Below are 18,103 nucleotides of genomic sequence, written 5' to 3' on the forward strand. Positions count from 1 at the left end.
AATATACAATGGGGAAAGGACAGTCTCTTCAATAAATGGTGTTGGGAAAGCCGGACCGCTATTTTACACCATCCACAAAAATTAATTCAAAATGGATTAAAGAATTGAACATAAGACCTGAAACCATAAAACGCCTAGAAGTTAGCAAGCTCCTTCACATCAGTCTTGGGAACACTTTTTTTTGAGTTGACTCCAAAAGCACAGGCAATAAAAGCAAAAATAAACAGCTGGGACTATATAAAACTAAAAACTTCTGCTCAGCAAAGGAAATCATCAACAAAGTGAAAAGGCAACCTACTCAATGGGAGAAAGTATTTGCCCATCATGTATCTGCTGAGGGGTTAATATCCAAAATATATGATGACCTCATCCAGCTCTATAGGAAAAACAAAACAACAAAACCCCAAAACCCCAAACCAAACAAATTGCATTAAAAAATGGGCAGAGGATCTGAACAGATATTTTTTCCAAAGACAACAGATGAACAGCAGGTACATGAAAAGGTGTTCAAAATCACTAATCAGGGACATGCAATTTAAAACCACAGAGAGCTGTCACCTCACACCTGTCAGAATGGCTGTGATCAAAAAGAAGTAACAGGTGTTGCCCAGAATGGGGCGAGAAGGGCGCTCTTTGGCACTGTTGGTGGGATTGTAAACTGGTGCCGCAACTGCAGAAAACAGTATGGCGGTTCTTCAAACAATGAAAAGTAGATCCAGCAATTCCACTTCTGGGTATTTACGTGAAGAAAAGGAAGACACTCATTCGAAAAGATAAATGTGCCCGTATGTTCATTGCAGCATTATTTACAAGAGCCAAGATATGGAAGCAACCTAAGTGCTTATCTGTCGATGAACGGATAAGAAGATGTGTCATATGTATACACACATATATATAATGGAGTATTATTCAGCCATTAAAGAAAGGAAATCTTGCCATTTGCAACAACATGGGTGGACCGTGAGGGTATTATGTTAAGTGAAATAAGTCAGAGAAAGGCAAATACCATTCGATCTCACTTCTATGTGGAATCTTGAAAAATAAAGGAAAAGAATCTAGGTCATAGGTACGGAGAACAGATTAGTGGTGGCTTTGGGACTGACCTGGGGTGGGTGAAGTGCAGTGCCTTCTCCACACCTCAGATTCCTTCTCTGTAAACAGGAGCACAGGCTGCTTGGTGTTATTGGCAAAACCAGAAACCACCAGAAAGTGCCTGATACCTAGTGAGCCCTCGTGGGGCGCAGTGGGGAGGATCACGGCTCTGAATCCACACCCTGCCCGCCGGGCCCCAGGAAAGGACCACCGTTCCCCAGCCTCACCCGCAGCCCCTCGGGGCCGTGGAGGGAGATGCTTAGTGAGTGGAGGACCACGGAGACCGGAGCCTGTTCCAGTGTTCTCTTTTTCTTAAGATTTATTTTTCATTAGTTTGAATCACTTCAGCTTTCCCGACCAGTCCAGGAGCTGGCCTCTAGGTTGTCCCCGGGAGCTGCAGGGGCCTGGCTGGGCGGGGTGTGGGTTGATGTCCTCGTGCGGGTGCACAGACGCCTGGGGGCGCAGGCGAGCCACGGGCGGCGGTGGGTCAGCTCTGCCTCGCCCGGGCCAGCCCCTCGCGCTCCGTGTCCTGGGCCCTGTCTTCTTGGCCCCACAAGTGCACTGGGTGCCCTAGAGCGGAGGCCCGTCCGTGACCGTGGCGCGAGGCGGGGTCTCCCTCCCGCCAGAGCCCCAAGGACCCCTCCGAAGAGCTTCGGCACCCTGTGGCCATCACACACACCAGGTGAACCTGGGGTTTAGGAAGTCCCTGCCCACTGTCCCTGCAAGGGACCCCTTCTTTAAGTATCCCAAACTGGGGACACCCCAGCTAGGGGCCTTGGCCCTGGACCCTTTTCCTTTCTCACCTGTCTCCTCGTTCTGGCATCTCCTTTGGGTCTTTTCTGTGATCAGCTTCTGCGTCCTGGGCCCCTGGCTCCTGCCTGCCCGCCTTCTCACCTGCCTTATGTTCTCCAAAGTTCTTCTGGCACTGGGCCCCGTGGGTTTCCCTTTATTTCCTCCTTATGTGGACCTTTCTCCTTGGAGCATAGCCCAAGCCTGCCAGGGCAGGGGTTCTTTCCGTCTGCGTGTCACCCTGCGCCTGGCATGCAGCAGGCTCTCAGCGAATACCTGTCAAATGCACCCGCGTGCCCGGGCTGGGGGGCCTGGAGCGGGGTGTCAGCAGCCACCGGCCTGTCCTGTCCTGTCCGGGCGTGCTGCTCTGCCCACCGCTGCGGCAAGACCTGTTCTTGTGGGGGTGCTGGTGACCTCCGTCCTCGGCGCCTCCAGTTCCGGCTTTTGGCCGACCCAGCAGCTTCTCGTTCAGGTGCATGTTTGGGAGACGCTCTTGGCGGCCAGCCCTGCCTCTGGGGGGCCTGCTCCCTGCCTCTCGCACAGGCATCAAGTGCAGCTGGAGGCAGAGTCCACCCCCTCCCCCACCTCTGGGCTGGCGATGCCACAGGTGAGCGGCTGGGCCACCATTCCGGCCGCCACCCCTGTGACCTGGATGTCCGAGCCCAGAGCATCCAGCTCGTGCAGAACCCCTGGGCGGGTGCGGGTGAGCCCACCGCAGAGGTGAGCCCGCCCGGCTCCTGTCCGCAGCCCGGCTCCTGACCCGGGCTTGTCTTCCACTCCCCCTGCAGGAGGGGTCTCCTCCTCATGGGTCTTGGGAGACACCACAGGAGCCAGGGAGGATCCCAGCCCTGCAGGGCCGGCTGTCTCGAAGCGGTGTCGTCCCCACGGCTCCTACCGATCGACGGCGAGACGTGTCTGCTGGACATCCTGGACACGGCAGGCCGGGCGGAGGACAGCGCCGTGCGGGACCCCTGCATGTGTCCTGGGGAGGACTTCCTCTGTGTGTTTGCCGTCAACACCACCACGTCCTCAGGGACGTCCACCAGCGCAGATGAGCTGCCCGCCGGCCCTCAGGGGCCTCCCATCCGCTCTCTGTGTGCCCTGGGTGCAGCGGAGCCCGCAGTCTGCCCGTCGGCTCTCGCCTTCCCCCTTTCAGGGAGCCCATCAAGCTGGGGAAGGACCTGGATGACAGGCCTGTGGTGTCGGTGGGGACACGTGTGACCTGGCCACGCGTACCGTGCAGGCTCAGCAGGCCCAGGACCTCGCCCCCAGCTAAGGCATCCCCCACATGGAGACACTGGCCACGATGCGCCAGGCGAGCACCTCCCCCCTTGGCCCACCCCCCCGCAGCCAGCGAGGGCCCCGCCACACCCAGGAGCAGCTCTCACTGCCCCTCCCCCTCGCAGTGCAGCCACTCTGGCTCTGGCTCCGGCTCCAGGACTGTTTGGGAGCCTCAAGGACCGTTGGGACCCAGCCGCCCCGGACAATGTCAGTCTCCTCGGATGGGAGGCCAGTGATGGCGGCCAGGGCCCGGGTCTGGGCCAACACAACTCCTGAGGGAGGTGGAGGTCCCCAGAGCGAGCTGCCCTGAGCCAGGCCAGAGCGGTGACCCTGGTGTCCCAGCCCGTGTCCCTGTGTCCTGAGAGTGGCCCTCAGGTTCTCGTCGGCCCCGACCCCTCAGTAGGCTGTGGGGGGAGCTGCTGAGCACAGGCGGTCTGACGGGGCGGCCCTGGGGCCCAAGATGAGCAGGGTCCAGCTCCTCGTTTGCAGGGCGGGATGGGGAAGGGGCTGGGGATCCGCTCGAGGCAGAGGCAGTGGTCGCCCCCGCAAGCCAGCCCCTCTTCCTAGGGCGTGGAGGATGCCGTCCACACACTGCTGAGCAAGACCCGCCAGCACATGGCGTGCCAGCTGAGCCCGCCCAGGTTGCCTGAGCTGCAGGTGCCGGCTCTCCTGAGGGCGGCACAGGCACAGGGCACGGAGGTGTCAGGTGTGATGCGGGAGGAGGCGCACTGGGGGGACGGAGGCAGGGAAGGAAGGATGTGCCGTCCGAGCCCGGCCAGCCCAGGTCGGTGGACAGAGTGACCACGGGTCTCCTGGGACGCTGTGCACAGACTGTCGTGAACTGATGCCACCGGCCCCCCGGCCGTCACGCTCCTCCAGCCCCGTCCTGGCCCACAGGGCACAGGATGAGCCGAAGGAAATTGTTTGGTTTTGACCCTGGCATTTGGCTGAGGCTGGGAGGCTGAGGTGTGTGGCCTCCCAGGAGGCAGGTGGGAACCTCAGCTCCACGCAGCTGGTGGCCCCTCTGCCTCTGGGGTCCCCGGTGTGTCCTGCGGAGACCTCTGCGTGCTGCGAGAAGCGGCCAGTCTAGCACTCAACACAGGAAACTTTATTAACCTTTAACCAGCAAGGGGTGAAACGGAGACCAAAGGCTGTCCCTTGCCCTGGGAGGGAGGCTGTGTAGGGAATGGCTGGGGTCGTATTTCCTGAGTGTTGGGGACCCTGAGAGGCCGGAACTGACTTTGGCGGAGGGAGGGGCGCAGCCTGGTGGGTCCAGCCCGACCAGCAGCACCCTGTGCGCTGCCCCGTGGGGACCAGGGGGCTGCGTGGGGTCTGGCGTCCGGCCAGCCCCGCCTCCTGCGGGGAGGGAGGGTGGGGCCGGCCCGCCCGGCCCTGCCGCCCCGTCCTTGGAGGGGGCCTGTGGCTCCCAGAGCCACCTCAGGTCCCCAGAGGGGCCTCGCAGGGCACGTCCAGGCCCCAGGTGGCCACATACAGCTCCGAGAGGGCACGCCCTGCCTTGGGCCAGAATTCTGGACGCTCCAGGGCAGCCCCTTTACTGTCATCCTGGCTGGGGGCCGCTCGCGGCGCCCCTGCCCTCCCAGGGCCCAAATTCAGGCCCGGCCAGGCCCTTCCCGGTCAGGGACGTGTGCTGTGCGCAGGGGGGGCCCCGTCTCCAGGGAGGCCGGCAGGAAGCAGCACGTCGTGGTGTTCAGCGTCCCCGTGGCCGCAGAGGTCGGGGTCGTGGGGACGTGTGGGGACTAGGGGCAGCTCTTGAGGCACTGTCCCTGCTCCGTCGTGGCCGTGCCGGTCACTGCCCAGGAGGGCCGCTGGCTGCAGGTGCCACGGGCAGGTGGGGCGTCCTGAGCCTGGGGACACTGTCTTCTGTGGGCCGGGCAGAGCCGGTGGCTGGGGCCTCCGTGGGCTTGCAGGGCCAGGCCTGTCGTGGGGCCTGGGGGAGGCCCAGGCAGGTGCTGATGGAGAAGGCACCCAGCAGTCCGCCTTCAAGTTGTTTTCCCTCATGTCTGGGAGGGACCGCCATCGCCGTGGCCGCAGCTGATCCTGAGGGCTGTCCTGGGCTGGGGGCAGCAGGGCCAGATGTGGAGGCTCCGGGGCCCCCAGAGGGAGGCCTGTGGCCGCGGCCCCCTCCTCCTGCTGCTGCTCCTCGGCCTTCGGGGTGGCCGGGCTGGGCGAGGGGCCGGGCTGCTCGTGCTGGGCAGGTGGGCCAGGGAGGGCCAGCCCGTCCTCTCCAGGGAGCGTCTCCATGCTGGGAGGGGTGGGGAGAGACCTGGGGGCCGGGGCCGGTCGCTCCAGGCCCAGGGTCCTTGTGGGGAACTCCCCTGGTTTTGCTGGAAAGGAACAGACTGGGTCAGCGTCTCCCGCAGACCACTCGGCCTGCACAGGTGGGCCCGTGGGGCCCCGCGTGGCAGCCCCGGCCCAGCACGGAGAACAGCCCTGCAGGCAGCTGAGCTCTGGCACCTGTGCTGGCTGCCCTGATGCCCAGCCCTGGCCTGGTTGGCCGAGTCTGAGAGCAGAAGGGCAGATGGATGGGGGTGAGGAGGACGGCCTGGGCCTCGCCCCCCCGCTCACTGTCCCAGGGGGTGGCTTGGGAGGAGACCGCAGCGGAGCCCACCTGGGGGAGGCAGGTCCCATTTCCTCCTCCTCAGCTCGGCCATCGAGGCCTGCAGCTCCCTAAGAACCTTCTGGTCCTCTAGGTCCCAGGCCCGGGACAGCGTGTCCTGCAGGAACTCCTGCAGGCCTTCCAGGGGCAGCTGCAGAAGGCGTTCTAGGGGTGGGGATGACATCAGGACAGTGGGGGCCACATCGAGAAGACTCAGCCCCCACCTTGGGACACCTCCTGTGGGCGCCACACCTGGGGGTCCAGCTGTGCCCAAGACTGGGCATAGGGCGCTCTCCAGAGGGCACCCTGCCCGCCTTGTGTGCCAGCTGGCCCTCCCTCCTCCGTGGCCCGCGCGCTCCATGCTCGGACCCACTTACTTTTATGGAGCTTGAGGACCGTGTAGGCCATGGCCGTGAGCACGCGCTCGCCCTCCATGATGTAGGCATCCCACAGCTTCAGGGTGAGTGCGAAGGGGGTCTGTGGGGACAGTAGGCTCAGGAGGGGCAGCTGGAGCAGGGAGCAGTGGGGGCACCCGCACGGGGTGAGGAGGCCCCCATCTGCCTCTGGTCCCTGCCATCCCCCCAGGCTGCACCAGACAAGGTCCTGCAGCGCCTCATCTGGGTGGGCTCATCCTCGTGGGGTCGAGGCTGCTGGATGCAGGTGCTCCCACCAGGCCACTCAGTGTCCTAAGGGCCTGGCCAGCACGCCTGCTAACCTGGAGGACAGCAGAGACTGTCCCACGCCCGTGGGCACACCTCGGGGGAGCATGACACTGGCTTGCCCGCACCCCGCGCGGACCCAGCCTTCCCGATGGGAGCCACGGTGGAAACCGCTGGTCCCCGGGACGTCGTGGTGCCCCGCGCCCAGCAGGAGGGCTCTGGGCTGCCCCTCGGGTGCCCCTCAGGAGGGGCCTGGCATGTCTCGGGGTGGGGCGGGGCCCTCCTCGGGCATCAGGCGTGGGGGACAGGGAGCACCTCGGGGACCCCGCGTCCCTGGGCAGCCTTACCCGGTCGATGAAGCACTGCAGGAACCACTTGGGGGTATAAATCCCCGAAGACATCAGCTCCTCATCCTAACGCAGGACATGGGGGCTCAGGGCCTGCCTGCTTGGCTGGAAACCCATTTCGGAGCCCTGTGCTCCCCCCCGGGGGGCTGGGGGGACGTGCTGCCCGTGGGCCTGCGCAGCCCGCGCTCGCCCCAGGCCCCCCCAGGAGGAGACGGATGCCTGCAGGAGGGCAGGCCCCGCAGTGGCCGGGGGACAGGCCTCAGTGGGGGTGCGGGAGACACGTGTCCTCACCAGGTGTCGCTTCAGCTTGGGGAGCATGCGGTCCAGAATGCGCTCGTGGTGGGCCTGGAATCTGAGCAACTTCGGGAACCCCGGGATGAAGAAGCCTGAGGAGCCCCCAGACCCCACACGTCAGAGCCGTGCCCAGAGGGGTCGGATACGGCAGGTGTCCCCGGCACGCGGGCCCCCCCGGCCCCGCTGCACACGCGCTTCTCAGGCAGGACAGCCTGTGAGGCCCGGGCGGCCGGGGCAGAGGCCCGGCTCCTGGAGGCCCCGCTCGGCAGGTGCCCTGGGCTGAGGGACGGGCAGGTGTCCAGCCCTGGCACCCGCCCTCGTCACCGTGGCCACAGTGGGGAACTGCGGTCCCGGTACCGAGGGGCGGGGAATGCGGCCTCTTGGGTGGGTGGCAGGGCTGTGCCTGGCCCTCTCCTGGGCTTGGCAGCCAGTCTGGGGGCACTGGAGGGGGTGCTGCTGCCAGGGCTCCGTCTGGCTGTGGGCTCGGAGGGCGCTGGGTGGGGGGCAGCTGTGAGGCAGAAGGACCCGCAGGGCAGGGAGAGCTGCCTGGACGAGGCCGGGACTGAGGGCCGTGGCTCCAGGACCCAGAGGGCAGTGTGGGGAGCCAGTGCCCTCCACTGCTGGGGAGACGGACTGGCCCGAGGTCCCCGCCAGCCCCGCTGCCAGGGGACCTCTGCAGGGAATCCCCTGGCCCTGAGGCCCACCCAGCGGTCCCCGGCCGGCACCTACCATGCATGGCGTGCTCCTTGTCCGTCATTAGCCGGACCAGCGCCCAGAAGGCGTCCTCCTCCCCCAAAAACATGAGCAAGATGCCCACGACCTGGTTCATGCCCTGGCAGTAGCCCACCTCCTGCAAGAGCCAGACCTGCGTGGAGGACCCCCCCGGAGGCCTTCCCTGCCCCCCGCCCACACTCCCACCTCAGCTCCTGGAAGGGCTCCTGCCCGGCCTGGCTCCCCGCCCTGCAGGGGCCCCCCGAGGTGCTTGAGGCGTGGGGGGCGATGGGGACCCGCACGGTCTGCCTGAGGGCAGGCAGGCCCACCTGCGGGCCTGGGAGGGCCCATGAGGAGCCCTGGCCCAAGACCCCACTGTGGGCAGCCTGTGGGGCCTGTCAGCGGATGTTCCTTGAGGGAATGCTCTCGAAAGAGCAGGCAGGGTCAGGGCTCCCTCCCTGGGGTCCCACAGGAGGCTGTGCTGGTGGAAAACGTCATCCCTGCTAAGCGTCCGATTCATTCTATGGCATCTTCAGGGTCCCAACTCAAGTTTCATGACATCAGTGATGCGTATAAGGCCTCCAGCTAACTTGCTACAAAACCTTTCCACTGAGGCGAGCACCTGACAGCCCCCCAAAGATGGGGCTCCTGGAACCCAGGTGCTGTGTCTGTCCTGAAAAGCGGAGTCTGCGTCTCATTCTGAGACTGGGGAGCCCCCTGCCTCATCTCTGTGACCCTGTGCGCCTGCGTCCTGACCAGAGGGAAGACCCCCTGGAAGGGGCAGGGCCTGGGCGTGGGGATACTCACGGTGTCGTATACTGAGTAGGCCGCCAGCACATGAAACAGGGCTTGCTGCCTGGGGAGGGGGACACAGGGGGCTTGTGTCCTACTCACGCTCTTCGTTTCGTGTCGTCCGACAAAGCACGTGTGTGTAAGAAATAGGGCAACAAAGCAGGGACGTCTTCAGGGCACCTCAGTGCTCAACATATTTGAGGGGTAACGTCTACACGCAATGAAATGCAACTCCCCCTGGTGTACAGTTTGACGCGTTTTTATTTTCTCAGTCTGCACACGTCACAGTTCCGTCTCTGGGACGTGCGGCCCCGTGGGCTGTCACACACGGGTGGGGCCACAGCATCTGGGCTCCAGCTTCAGCTCCCAGCCCATCAGCCCCGGCGGCCGCTGGTCCTGTCCTCCTGGGGTTGTGCCTTTGCCAGAACGTCCTATGAATGGAGTCCTATGTGGGTCACTTAGGAGAACGCGTCTAGGACTCATGCATGCTGTTGAGCGAGTCAGTAGCTTGTTCCTCTGTGTCCCCGAATCGTCGTCCGTTTCATGGAATTCCAGGGCTTACCCAGTCGCTCGTTGAAGAGCATCTTGGTCGCTTCCGGTTTTTAAGGATCCTGAACAAAGCAGTGAATACTGTACGCAGGTTTTACGTGGAGTGAGTTTTCAACTCCTTTGGGTACATCCTAAGGAGTGTGACTGCTGACCACATGGTGACGAGGATGTGGAAGGAACCGCCAAGCTGTCTCCCACAGGGCCTGCACCATTTCCATCCCCACCCGTGTGGGAGGGGAGTCCCTGCTGCTCCACGTCCTCGCCAGCGCTTTGCTTCTGATTCTGCATGAGTCCTTTGTCACACATGTGACCGGCACATCTTCTCTCCTTTTCTGTAGTTTTCTTTTTCATTCCCATAGCTGTGTCTTTTGCAGAATCAAAGTTTTCCACTTCGATACAGTTGTTCTTGTCAGTTTTCTCTCTCACAGGTGTCCTCTGTCTCAGCTGACTGGCCTCTTCCCCAGTGTCCATGGCCTCACCCTGTCCTGGTGGTCTGGTTTTCTAATGCCACAAGCGAGTCCCCCCACCCTGCAAACAAGCCAGAGGCTTCAGATGGAGTCACAAACTGGGACACAGCCATGTCCACTCGTTTGTGCATCCAGTAGGCTGTGCTGTCAGACAGCAGTGGCTGGGCCCGAAGTCTAAACTATTTACCGTCTGGCCCATTACAGGAAACCTCCTGATTTTGTTCCCAGGTCTGCAGATGGGCAGGGGTGCCAGGGGTGGCGGGACCACCAGACGCGTCCTGGGATCCTCTCTCCGTGAGGCCTGCAGCCTGGTGGCCGTGGGATGACGGATGTTTCGAGGGCCAGCGGCGGCTGACTGGCCCTGGGCCTGGCCTTGAAGGTCAGCAGAGACACAGAAACACCCTCCAGGCCAAAGCAGTCATGGGGCCACTCCACTGCGGGGCCCATGGAGCCCCCTCGGTAGAGACATCTCATTGCGAGAGGAGCATGAGGGGTCCGGAAAGACCCCTTGAGCAGCACGGCCCACGCCTGCCTCGCTGCTCTCAGCGCTGCCTTGGCCAGAACCCCTTCTCTCTGGGGTCAGGGCTCTGAAGAGCATCTCTTGGTCCAGAGCGAGCTTGATCTTCTGGCTAGCCATATGCGCCCCAAATCTGCTGCAGCAGAACCCACTCTCCGGCCTGCCCACACCGTCTCCCCGGCTGTCAGGGTCCTCACCCCACACCCAGTTACCCTGATTGGAACAGGCTGTTCAGAAAGCAGTGACGTGTTAGGAGACCCGAGCCCTGGCTGCATATTAGGGGATTACAGTAAGTGCTTCAAGGGTCGAAATGGGGTCGAGGTCACATGTAAGAAAAGAATCCCCCTCCCCCCCACAAAGGTACAGCTTGAGGGATCTTAGTTCCCCCCGCAAGAGCTGAACCCAGGCTCTTGGCAGTGAGAGCGCCGAGTCCTGACACTGCACCACCCGGGAATTCCCAAGAACACCTGTTTGTAAAATGCACACGGAGAGCCTAGGGAAGACGGGGCGAGGCCAGATGTCTTGGGTTCACTGTGAAACACCTGTGCTGGTCAAGGGTGTGGTGAACACAGGAGAACACAGGGATGGGACAGGGTCGCCAGTGTTGGACCTACTTGGGTGATGGAATTTGGGGGTTCGTCACACTTTGTTTTTATACATTATGGAAATTGTCTAAGAGAGCAGAAATACATACGAAAAACGTCAAGATGGGGCGGCATCTTGACCCCCGCAGACGCGCATTCAGTCCATCTGAACTCGGGTCCAGCCTGGTCTCTGCTGCCTGGCGCCCCTCCCCCCCTCCCCCCCCCACCGCGGGGCCTTCTGGGGCCTGTTGAGCCAGCGCGGCCCGACCCCACTCTCCCCCCGGCCCCCACTGTCCCCTCAGCCCCAAGTCTCCCCCCTCCCCCGTGTGCCCCACACCTCTGCCCTGGCTCCTCACGCGCCCCCTCGAGGCTCAGCCCGCACAGGCAGCCTGGGCCTCCGGCAGCCGCCACCCCAGCTCCAGACCCAGGTCCATGGCCAACCCCCCCGCCCCCCCCGCCTCCCCCCGGGGCCCCGGAGACTCACTTGATGCCATAGCGCTCCCTGAACATGATGTGGTTCCTGAAGGTGCGGTTGACGTCCAGGTCTATCTGTTTTATATCTTGTGAGTGCAGCCGGGCCTGCTCCTTCATCCTCTGTGGGCGGGGCAAGGGGGCGGGGCCAGCATCAGGCAGAGCCGGGACCACGCACCACAACTGCCAGAGTGGGCGCTGTGAGGCCGGCGGGAAGGCTCCCTGTAGCCCTGGCAGGCATGCATGCTTCCCGTTTCAGGGTGTTTGGTTCATACAGAGGGACATTCTTGCCCTCCGCACATTACCTCTGGATGTATCTGCCTGGTCCTAAGGGCCCTTTGCGGCTTCAGGCCTGAGCGGGATGCTGGCTGTGGTCCCACAGTTATCAGTGGGTGTTCACCACATTCTCAGCCTCTTAGGTGACCCGTCCTTGGGCTGCTTGTAGCAGCGAGGCCACCATCACACCCGCTCCTGCTGCATTTCCCTTGCTGCTCCTCCTGGGTCTGGGCCCACAGAGCACCTTCCGGGGGATGTGACCTGGGGGTACCCTCAGTGGGGAGGGGGGCTGAGCGGTGGGAACAGGCCAGGGGCAGGGACCTCTCTGGGGCAATGGGAAAAGGCCTGTTTCTTGTCCCGATTCAGGTTTTGTATTCCCCGCAGGCCAGTCGTTCATTGGGTTCGGCTTTGCCTCCTGTCTTGGTCTCTGTGGGTGTCTCCTTGCTCTTCTCCCCGCCCCCGCCACCCCCAGCGTTCTCTCCCTTGCTGTGTGACTCTGCCCCACACCCTCCGCGATCCGGGAGGGCTCCTTTTGATTCCAGGTGGCATCTGTGCATGTCTGGACACAGTGTCTGCACTGAGCCAAGAGGGACGTGTGGGGGTCCTTGCCAGCAGGCGGACCTGGGTGCTGGGAGCCTGGGAGGTGCCAGGAAGCGCTAGGCATGGGCACGGGGTGCCCGCGGTGCCGCCTCCCTCCACGCTCCGGGTGGCCTGGCCTGTGCGTGCTGTGCCCTCCCCCACCCTCCACGCAGGTGGACGCGCTGTACCTGGTATTTCCCCTTGTTGTCCGCCTTCAGCTTCTCCAGGTCTAACAGGAGAGACCACACCTGACCCCTCACCTGCGGGGGGACTCCCTTGAAGACCCGCCGGCGCATCTGCGGGAGAGAAGCCAGCCCTGAGACAGGTGCAGAGACTCTGAGAAGGAGACGGAGCGAGAGGCATGTGGAAGGTGCTCAGGAGGGGCCGGGTCTGCCTAGACCTGCGGCTGGTCTCCCGAAACTAAGCGTGGACCGTGTCCGCAGCTGCTCCGTCCCTGTGGGGCCCTGGGCTGGGCTGGCTGTGGCCCTGGCATGGGATTCTCCCCGGGCCTTGGGGGGCACTCAGGGCAGCGCCCTCAGGGTCAAGATGCTCCATTTTCTACCTTCTCGCTGCCCCGGTATTTCCTCCACTCCCTCAGCATCTTCACCCACTTGTCGGCGCGCCTGATCTCCTGGGCTCTTTGCTGGAAAATGGGACATGGTGGTGTGGGCCCAGCTGCCAGCTTCCCGGGGTGGCCCTGAGGGCCATGAACTCAAAGGGGCCAGGCCAGGCGCAGACCCCTCACAGCCCGAGGCCACCTCGACGGCTCTGGGGTCAGGGGCGGCAGGGAACTGCAGCGGCGCCCACGACCTCCTCCCGCCTCCCGCCTCCCGCCTGTGCAGCACAGACAGGCGCTTACCCTCGCCAAATGGGTGCTGAGGCCGCGGGTGCTGAGGCCCTGGGTGCGGAGGCCAGGCTGCTCCTCCTGACTGGAAGGCGAGAGAAGCAGAGCGTGGGGACCTGTACCTGGCCGGGTGCCCAGAAGGCCCACACGTCCCCCTCAACCCCCAGCTCTCAGGCCAGGAGACTCCAGAGGTGAAGGCTGACCCTGGGAGGATGCAGGCTCGGGACGGGGCTGGGCTGCATCTCCACAGCAGCCCCTAGGAGGTGGCCCTCTTCTTCTGGTGCTGGTCACCCCTCTGCCCTGTGCCCTCCTGGCCCTGCCTTGCCAGAGAGCAGAGGCCCTGGCTCAAGGGTCTCAGGTGAGTTGCTCCCCAGGGCCTCGTCCTGTTCCAGGCTGCCCTCCTGCAGAGAGGACACTGCCCTCCAGCAGCCCAGCACCCTCAGTCCCGCCTCGGGCCACCTCCGTCCAGTTGCAAGTACATCTTCTTCTCTCTCCCTGCACTGTGGCCTGGCCTGGCTTCCTACCCCAAATCTCCTCCCAGACCAAGAGGTCAGGTCGTCTTCAGCTGCAAACTCTGCCTGCCTGTCCCCTTGCTGTGAGCTTCTGAGGCCAGGTCCTTCCTGCCCACTCCCCCTTCGCATCCCTCCACCTCCTGGGTCCACAGCACTCACTGCCCTCCGGGATTGTCCCCGCGTGCCGCTAGGCTGGGCCTAATGCAGCCTCAGAGACCTGTGGGCCAGCTGCCCGCACCCTGCGGCCATGCTCTGCGGAGCCTGCTGACCAGGCGGAAGGCTCCCTGGGACCCGGGAAGCAGAGGCCGTGGCTGGGCATGGAGGCCGCGTGGCTGAGGCTCAGGCCCGGACCAGCAACCAGCCCTGCCCCTGCCACCTGCCCGAGTCCTCCCGGATCAGCCCAGTGCAGACCTTGACCTGCAGTGGGCACCAGGGGTCGAGCCCTGAGCTCGGGTGGTGGGTCCCACCTCCAGAGAGGATTTTCTGCACGTGGCAACCCGCCCCGCGATGGGAAGGAAGGGCGTCCTGAGGACTCACGGCAAAAAGCCGAGCCTGTCAGCGACTCTGTACAGCGAGAGGTCAGCATCTTCCCCTGGTTCCACTGGAGACCCTGCCTGGCGACCCTGAAACCCAGAGGAGCCCGCGCTGAGGGCACACCCCGGGCCAGAGATGTGGGCACAGGAGGGGCAGGATGGCTCCCCTGCCCTGCGTCCCAGGGACCCAGCATCAGACTCGCCTGCCCGCGTGGGAGCTGCCTGGGCCTCACCTGCTCTTCCCTGGCTAGGATCCTGCCTGGGCCCCCTGCTCCCACCTGCGGTGACCCCCACCCGGGCCACACCTGCTCCCCCGGTGAGGACATCCCCTCAGGCTCTGCCTGCTCAGCCTTGGCTGTGATCCCCGCCTGGCACATACCTGCTTCTGCGGCCTGTGGTTCCCACGGGGTCGTACCTGCACATACGTGGCGACGGGCCCCACGTGGGTCTCCCCTGCTACGGACACCTGTGATCCCAGCCTGGGCCTCCCCTGCTCATCCTTGGCTCTGATTGCTTCTGGGACATAAACCTGTTCCTGCGGCCTGTGGTCCTCACCTGGGCTGCTGTGGGTCCCGCTGGGGGGATGTCCCTGCTCCGACTGGTGATGAGACCCACTTGGGCCTCACCTGTTCTACCTGCTCTTCGTGTCTACGAGCCCTCCCGGGGCCTCACCTGCTCATATTTTGATATTATTTCCTCCCGTTCCAAGGCCAGCAGGGTCTCCAGCTTCTCCATGTCAGATGCTGCAAGACAAACAAACCCGAATATTCCAGTGCACTAAAGAGCTTCAGAGACCCAGCAAGGTGAAGCGGATCCCTGTTGGGAGCTCCCGGGTCTGTCTGATCAGAGGGGGAGAAAACGGAGTCGCCTGGGTGGGTGGCATGCCGGCTGGCGGCTCAGGGTTCGCACCCACCCTTCCTAGCACTTCCACTTCCAGACTCCCCTCCCAACCGCCTGGGACATCCTGTCACGATGAGATGAGGAGGAACAAGAAGGGGGCCAGGAGGCCCAGGCGAAGTCCGGAGCCACAGCGCAGTAGTGCAGGCAGGCTGCTGGCCCTGGGCGCTGAGGAAAGGAGGGGGCAGCTGCCGGCCCAGGAGGGGCTCCTGCGGCTTCTGGAATCACATCTGCTCAGGCCTCAGAAGCCCGAGCCACAGGAGAATTCCCTGGCGGTCCAGTGGTTAGGACTCTGGGCTTCCACTGCAGGGGGCACTGGTTCGAGCCCTAGTGGGGGAACTAAGATCCCAAATGCCAGGCAGCATGACCAAAAAAATATATATATATGTATATATATACGAGCAACAGAAAAAAATTGATAAACTGGACTTTATCAAAATGAAAACGTTTGTGCTTCAAATGACACCATCAAGGAAGTGAACAGACAACCCAAACAATGCGTAAAAACACTGTGAATCACCCATCTGATAAGGGGCCTAGTTTGCAGAAAATACATAAAATTTCCTAAGTCAACAATGAAAAGAAGCAGCCCAGATAGGAAATGCACAGAGGACACAGACAGACCTTTCTCCACAGTCGAGCCAGCTTTAGAGAACAAGGCAAATGGGCGCAGGAGAAGCTGCCCAATCTCACCAGCCATGAGGGAGATGCCAATCAAGACCACAGGACACAGCATGTCTTGCCCATGGAATGGCTGTTACCAGTGACATGGGGGTGTGGAGAGACTGGAGCCCTCCTGCACTGCGGGCAGGAAATACTGCTCTGGGCTCCAGCATGGATGGAGATGATGCTCCGTGAGAGATCCGACACAGAGGCCACATATTGTCTGAATCCATGGGTGTGAGACGTCCAGCATCGCCAGATCCACAGGCACAGACCCTGGATCCGTGGTCCCCAGGGCTGGGGGAGGGGGAGGGGGGGCACCCGCTGAGGGGTAAGAGACTGACGAGGTGGTGGAATGTGGACGTGGGGGTGATGGTTGCACAGCTATGTACGTACTCTAAAAACCACTGAGTGTATACGCTACCAGCTAAATGTGGTGATGTGTGAATCGAAGAAAGACGGCTCTCTGAGCCAGCTTCCCCACCTTCTCAGCCCCAGGAGACCCTCAAGGGGGCAGCTGAGCAACTGCACGTAGATTAAAACACCCCCAGGGGCGCTCCCGGCCGAGGGCGGCCCTGGCTCCTGCCCTCGGGGATCCTCCCAGGACCACGTGCCCACCTGGGATGGCCCCACTGGGGAGGCAGAGCAGGGACTGGGGACCGGGGCTCTCTGGGAAGAGACGCTCACACCTACTCCATTCGACGTAATTCCCAACTGATTCTGGCTGATGACTCAGCTCAGACAGCACATCCGCTCAACAGGAGGGTGTTGGTTTGGGGAAAGGAGGACATATGTGACCTCAGGGAGACTCTGTGCTCCTGAGACCATCTGTCGGTCTAGAATTCTGAACAAGGCAAAAGGGGAAGGGCCTCATTTTCCCCGTCCTCACAGAGGGACCCGCTCCATCCTGGACACGCACAGAAGCCCCGACCCATCAGGAACAGGGCTGGGGGGTATGGGGCGGGCACGCGTCGAGGGGGCTGGCCGCAGGCCAGACGTCCTCACACGGCCCGTGTCTCTGGTCGGGGGCAGGATGGATAGGACACCTCTAGGATCCAGGGCTCACGCACAGGGCTTGGAGCACGTGCCGGGCTCTGGAGTTGCCACAGCGCTGATCTCCACCCCCCCCTTCCACTCCTCTCCCTCGAGCATCTGCACACCTCATCCTCCTGCATCCTCCCCTCCTCCCATCTCCTTCCATCACGTTTCCGTCCTACCTCCTCCTCCGTCAGCAGCTACGTTGTGCTCGGCCAGCCCCTCACCTCCTCCCTTCCTGCTCCTCCATTCTCCACATCTCCCCACACCCAGACCTACTCCTCCCTCCACCTCAACCACGCCTCCTCCTCCCCCCCCAACCCACTTCTTGCCATTCTCCACGTCCACCTCTGCCATTTATATTTCCTGCTCTTCATCCTCGTCCTGTCTCACCTCCTCTTCCCCATTCACCTTCTCCTCCTCCTCCTCCTGCACCCTCTCCCCTCCCTCCTCCTTTTCCTCCTCCTCCCCCAGGCCAGCTGTATAAGCTCTGACCTCAGGCTCCTCACTTGGACACGGGTACTTCTGGCAGCAGCCCTCCCCGCACGGGGCCAGGAGGGGGTTCCACGGGCCTGAGAGTTGTTCAGTACTGAGAGCTCAGCATCACCTCTGCCACATCCCAGGAAGGATGGAGTCACCCCCCCGGTGGCTTCTTCCCCAGTGAGGCTACAAGAGATGGGGTGATGCTCACCCATCGGACCTCTCGCTGCTGGAGCTGTGCCTCCTCGATGGAAATGCACCCAGGGACGGGGCAGGAGAGACGGAACAGGGCAGGTGAGCGTCAGAGCGGGTCGGAGACCACGAAGTCCTCCAGACACCTACAGACACGAAGCAGAGTGGGTGTCGGGCAGCAGGCGGAACTCTGGGGTCACTGCCATTCCGACCCACAGTGGGGCCCAGGTCAGAGGTCAGGGTCGGCCCTGAGCCCATAACCCCGAAGGTCAGGTGCCCAGGATGAGGGGGGAGGGTGAGCAGGGGCACGTGGAGCCCGGCAGGCCCTGGGCCCTGACACCTGGACCCTGACGACCAGCCTGTCCCCGGACCCTGACTGGCTCCCTTCCCCCTGCTTGTTGGCAGTGCCACGAGGCTACTTGTGCCGACCCTACGCCTTTGTAGTCTGAATGCAATCCCTACAGCCATCGTCCCGCACAGGCCTCACCCAGCTTCTGTGAGGTTCTCTGGGTCCCGCAGCCAAACCAGGGGCTCCCTCGGGTACCACCCTCACAGAGACCCCCAACCTGACGCCAGGACAGCTGCTCTGGGCTGGCCTGGACCCCCTGCTCCTCCACCTTGCCCCTCCTGCATCTCCGCATCTTCCTCCAACAGGTCCTCCTCCTCTTACTCCCACGTCTGCCCATCCTCCAGCTCCTCCAGTCCCTTGATCTTTCCTCCTCTTCCTGCTCTTCCTGACTCTCCACTTCCTCCGGCTTCTCCTCTTCCTCTCCACCCCCCTCCCCCACCCTCCTGCCTCCAGCTTTCCTCCTGGAGCCATCTCTCCTCTGGCTCCACTTCCTAAAATCTCCTCCTCCTCCTCCCACTCCTCCACCTGCATCCTCTCCCCTCCCTCCTCCTCCTCTGGGTCGGGGGACTAAGC

At 62.8% G+C, this 18,103-nt stretch overlaps 1 protein-coding gene and 1 pseudogene across 1 annotated transcript; one reads left to right on the forward strand and one right to left on the reverse strand.

Moving 5' to 3' along the window:
• The first annotated feature begins 2,479 nt into the window (after positions 1–2,479).
• On the forward strand, positions 2,480–3,835 carry LOC130837251 (GTPase HRas-like; annotated as a pseudogene).
• A 962-nt stretch (positions 3,836–4,797) lies between these two features.
• LOC130837254 (USP6 N-terminal-like protein) lies at positions 4,798–17,204 on the reverse strand. The gene is given in 14 exon segments (XM_057710069.1): positions 4,798–5,507; positions 5,792–5,944; positions 6,157–6,256; positions 6,786–6,851; positions 7,077–7,171; positions 7,809–7,929; positions 8,598–8,646; positions 11,184–11,293; positions 12,214–12,321; positions 12,588–12,663; positions 13,349–13,389; positions 13,915–14,004; positions 14,587–14,657; positions 17,201–17,204. Coding segments are annotated over 14 exon segments (1,794 nt in total).
• Positions 17,205–18,103: the final 899 nt, after the last annotated feature.

This window comes from Hippopotamus amphibius, chromosome 15, assembly GCF_030028045.1.
Source record: "Hippopotamus amphibius kiboko isolate mHipAmp2 chromosome 15, mHipAmp2.hap2, whole genome shotgun sequence".
Taxonomy (NCBI): Eukaryota; Metazoa; Chordata; class Mammalia; order Artiodactyla; family Hippopotamidae; genus Hippopotamus; species Hippopotamus amphibius.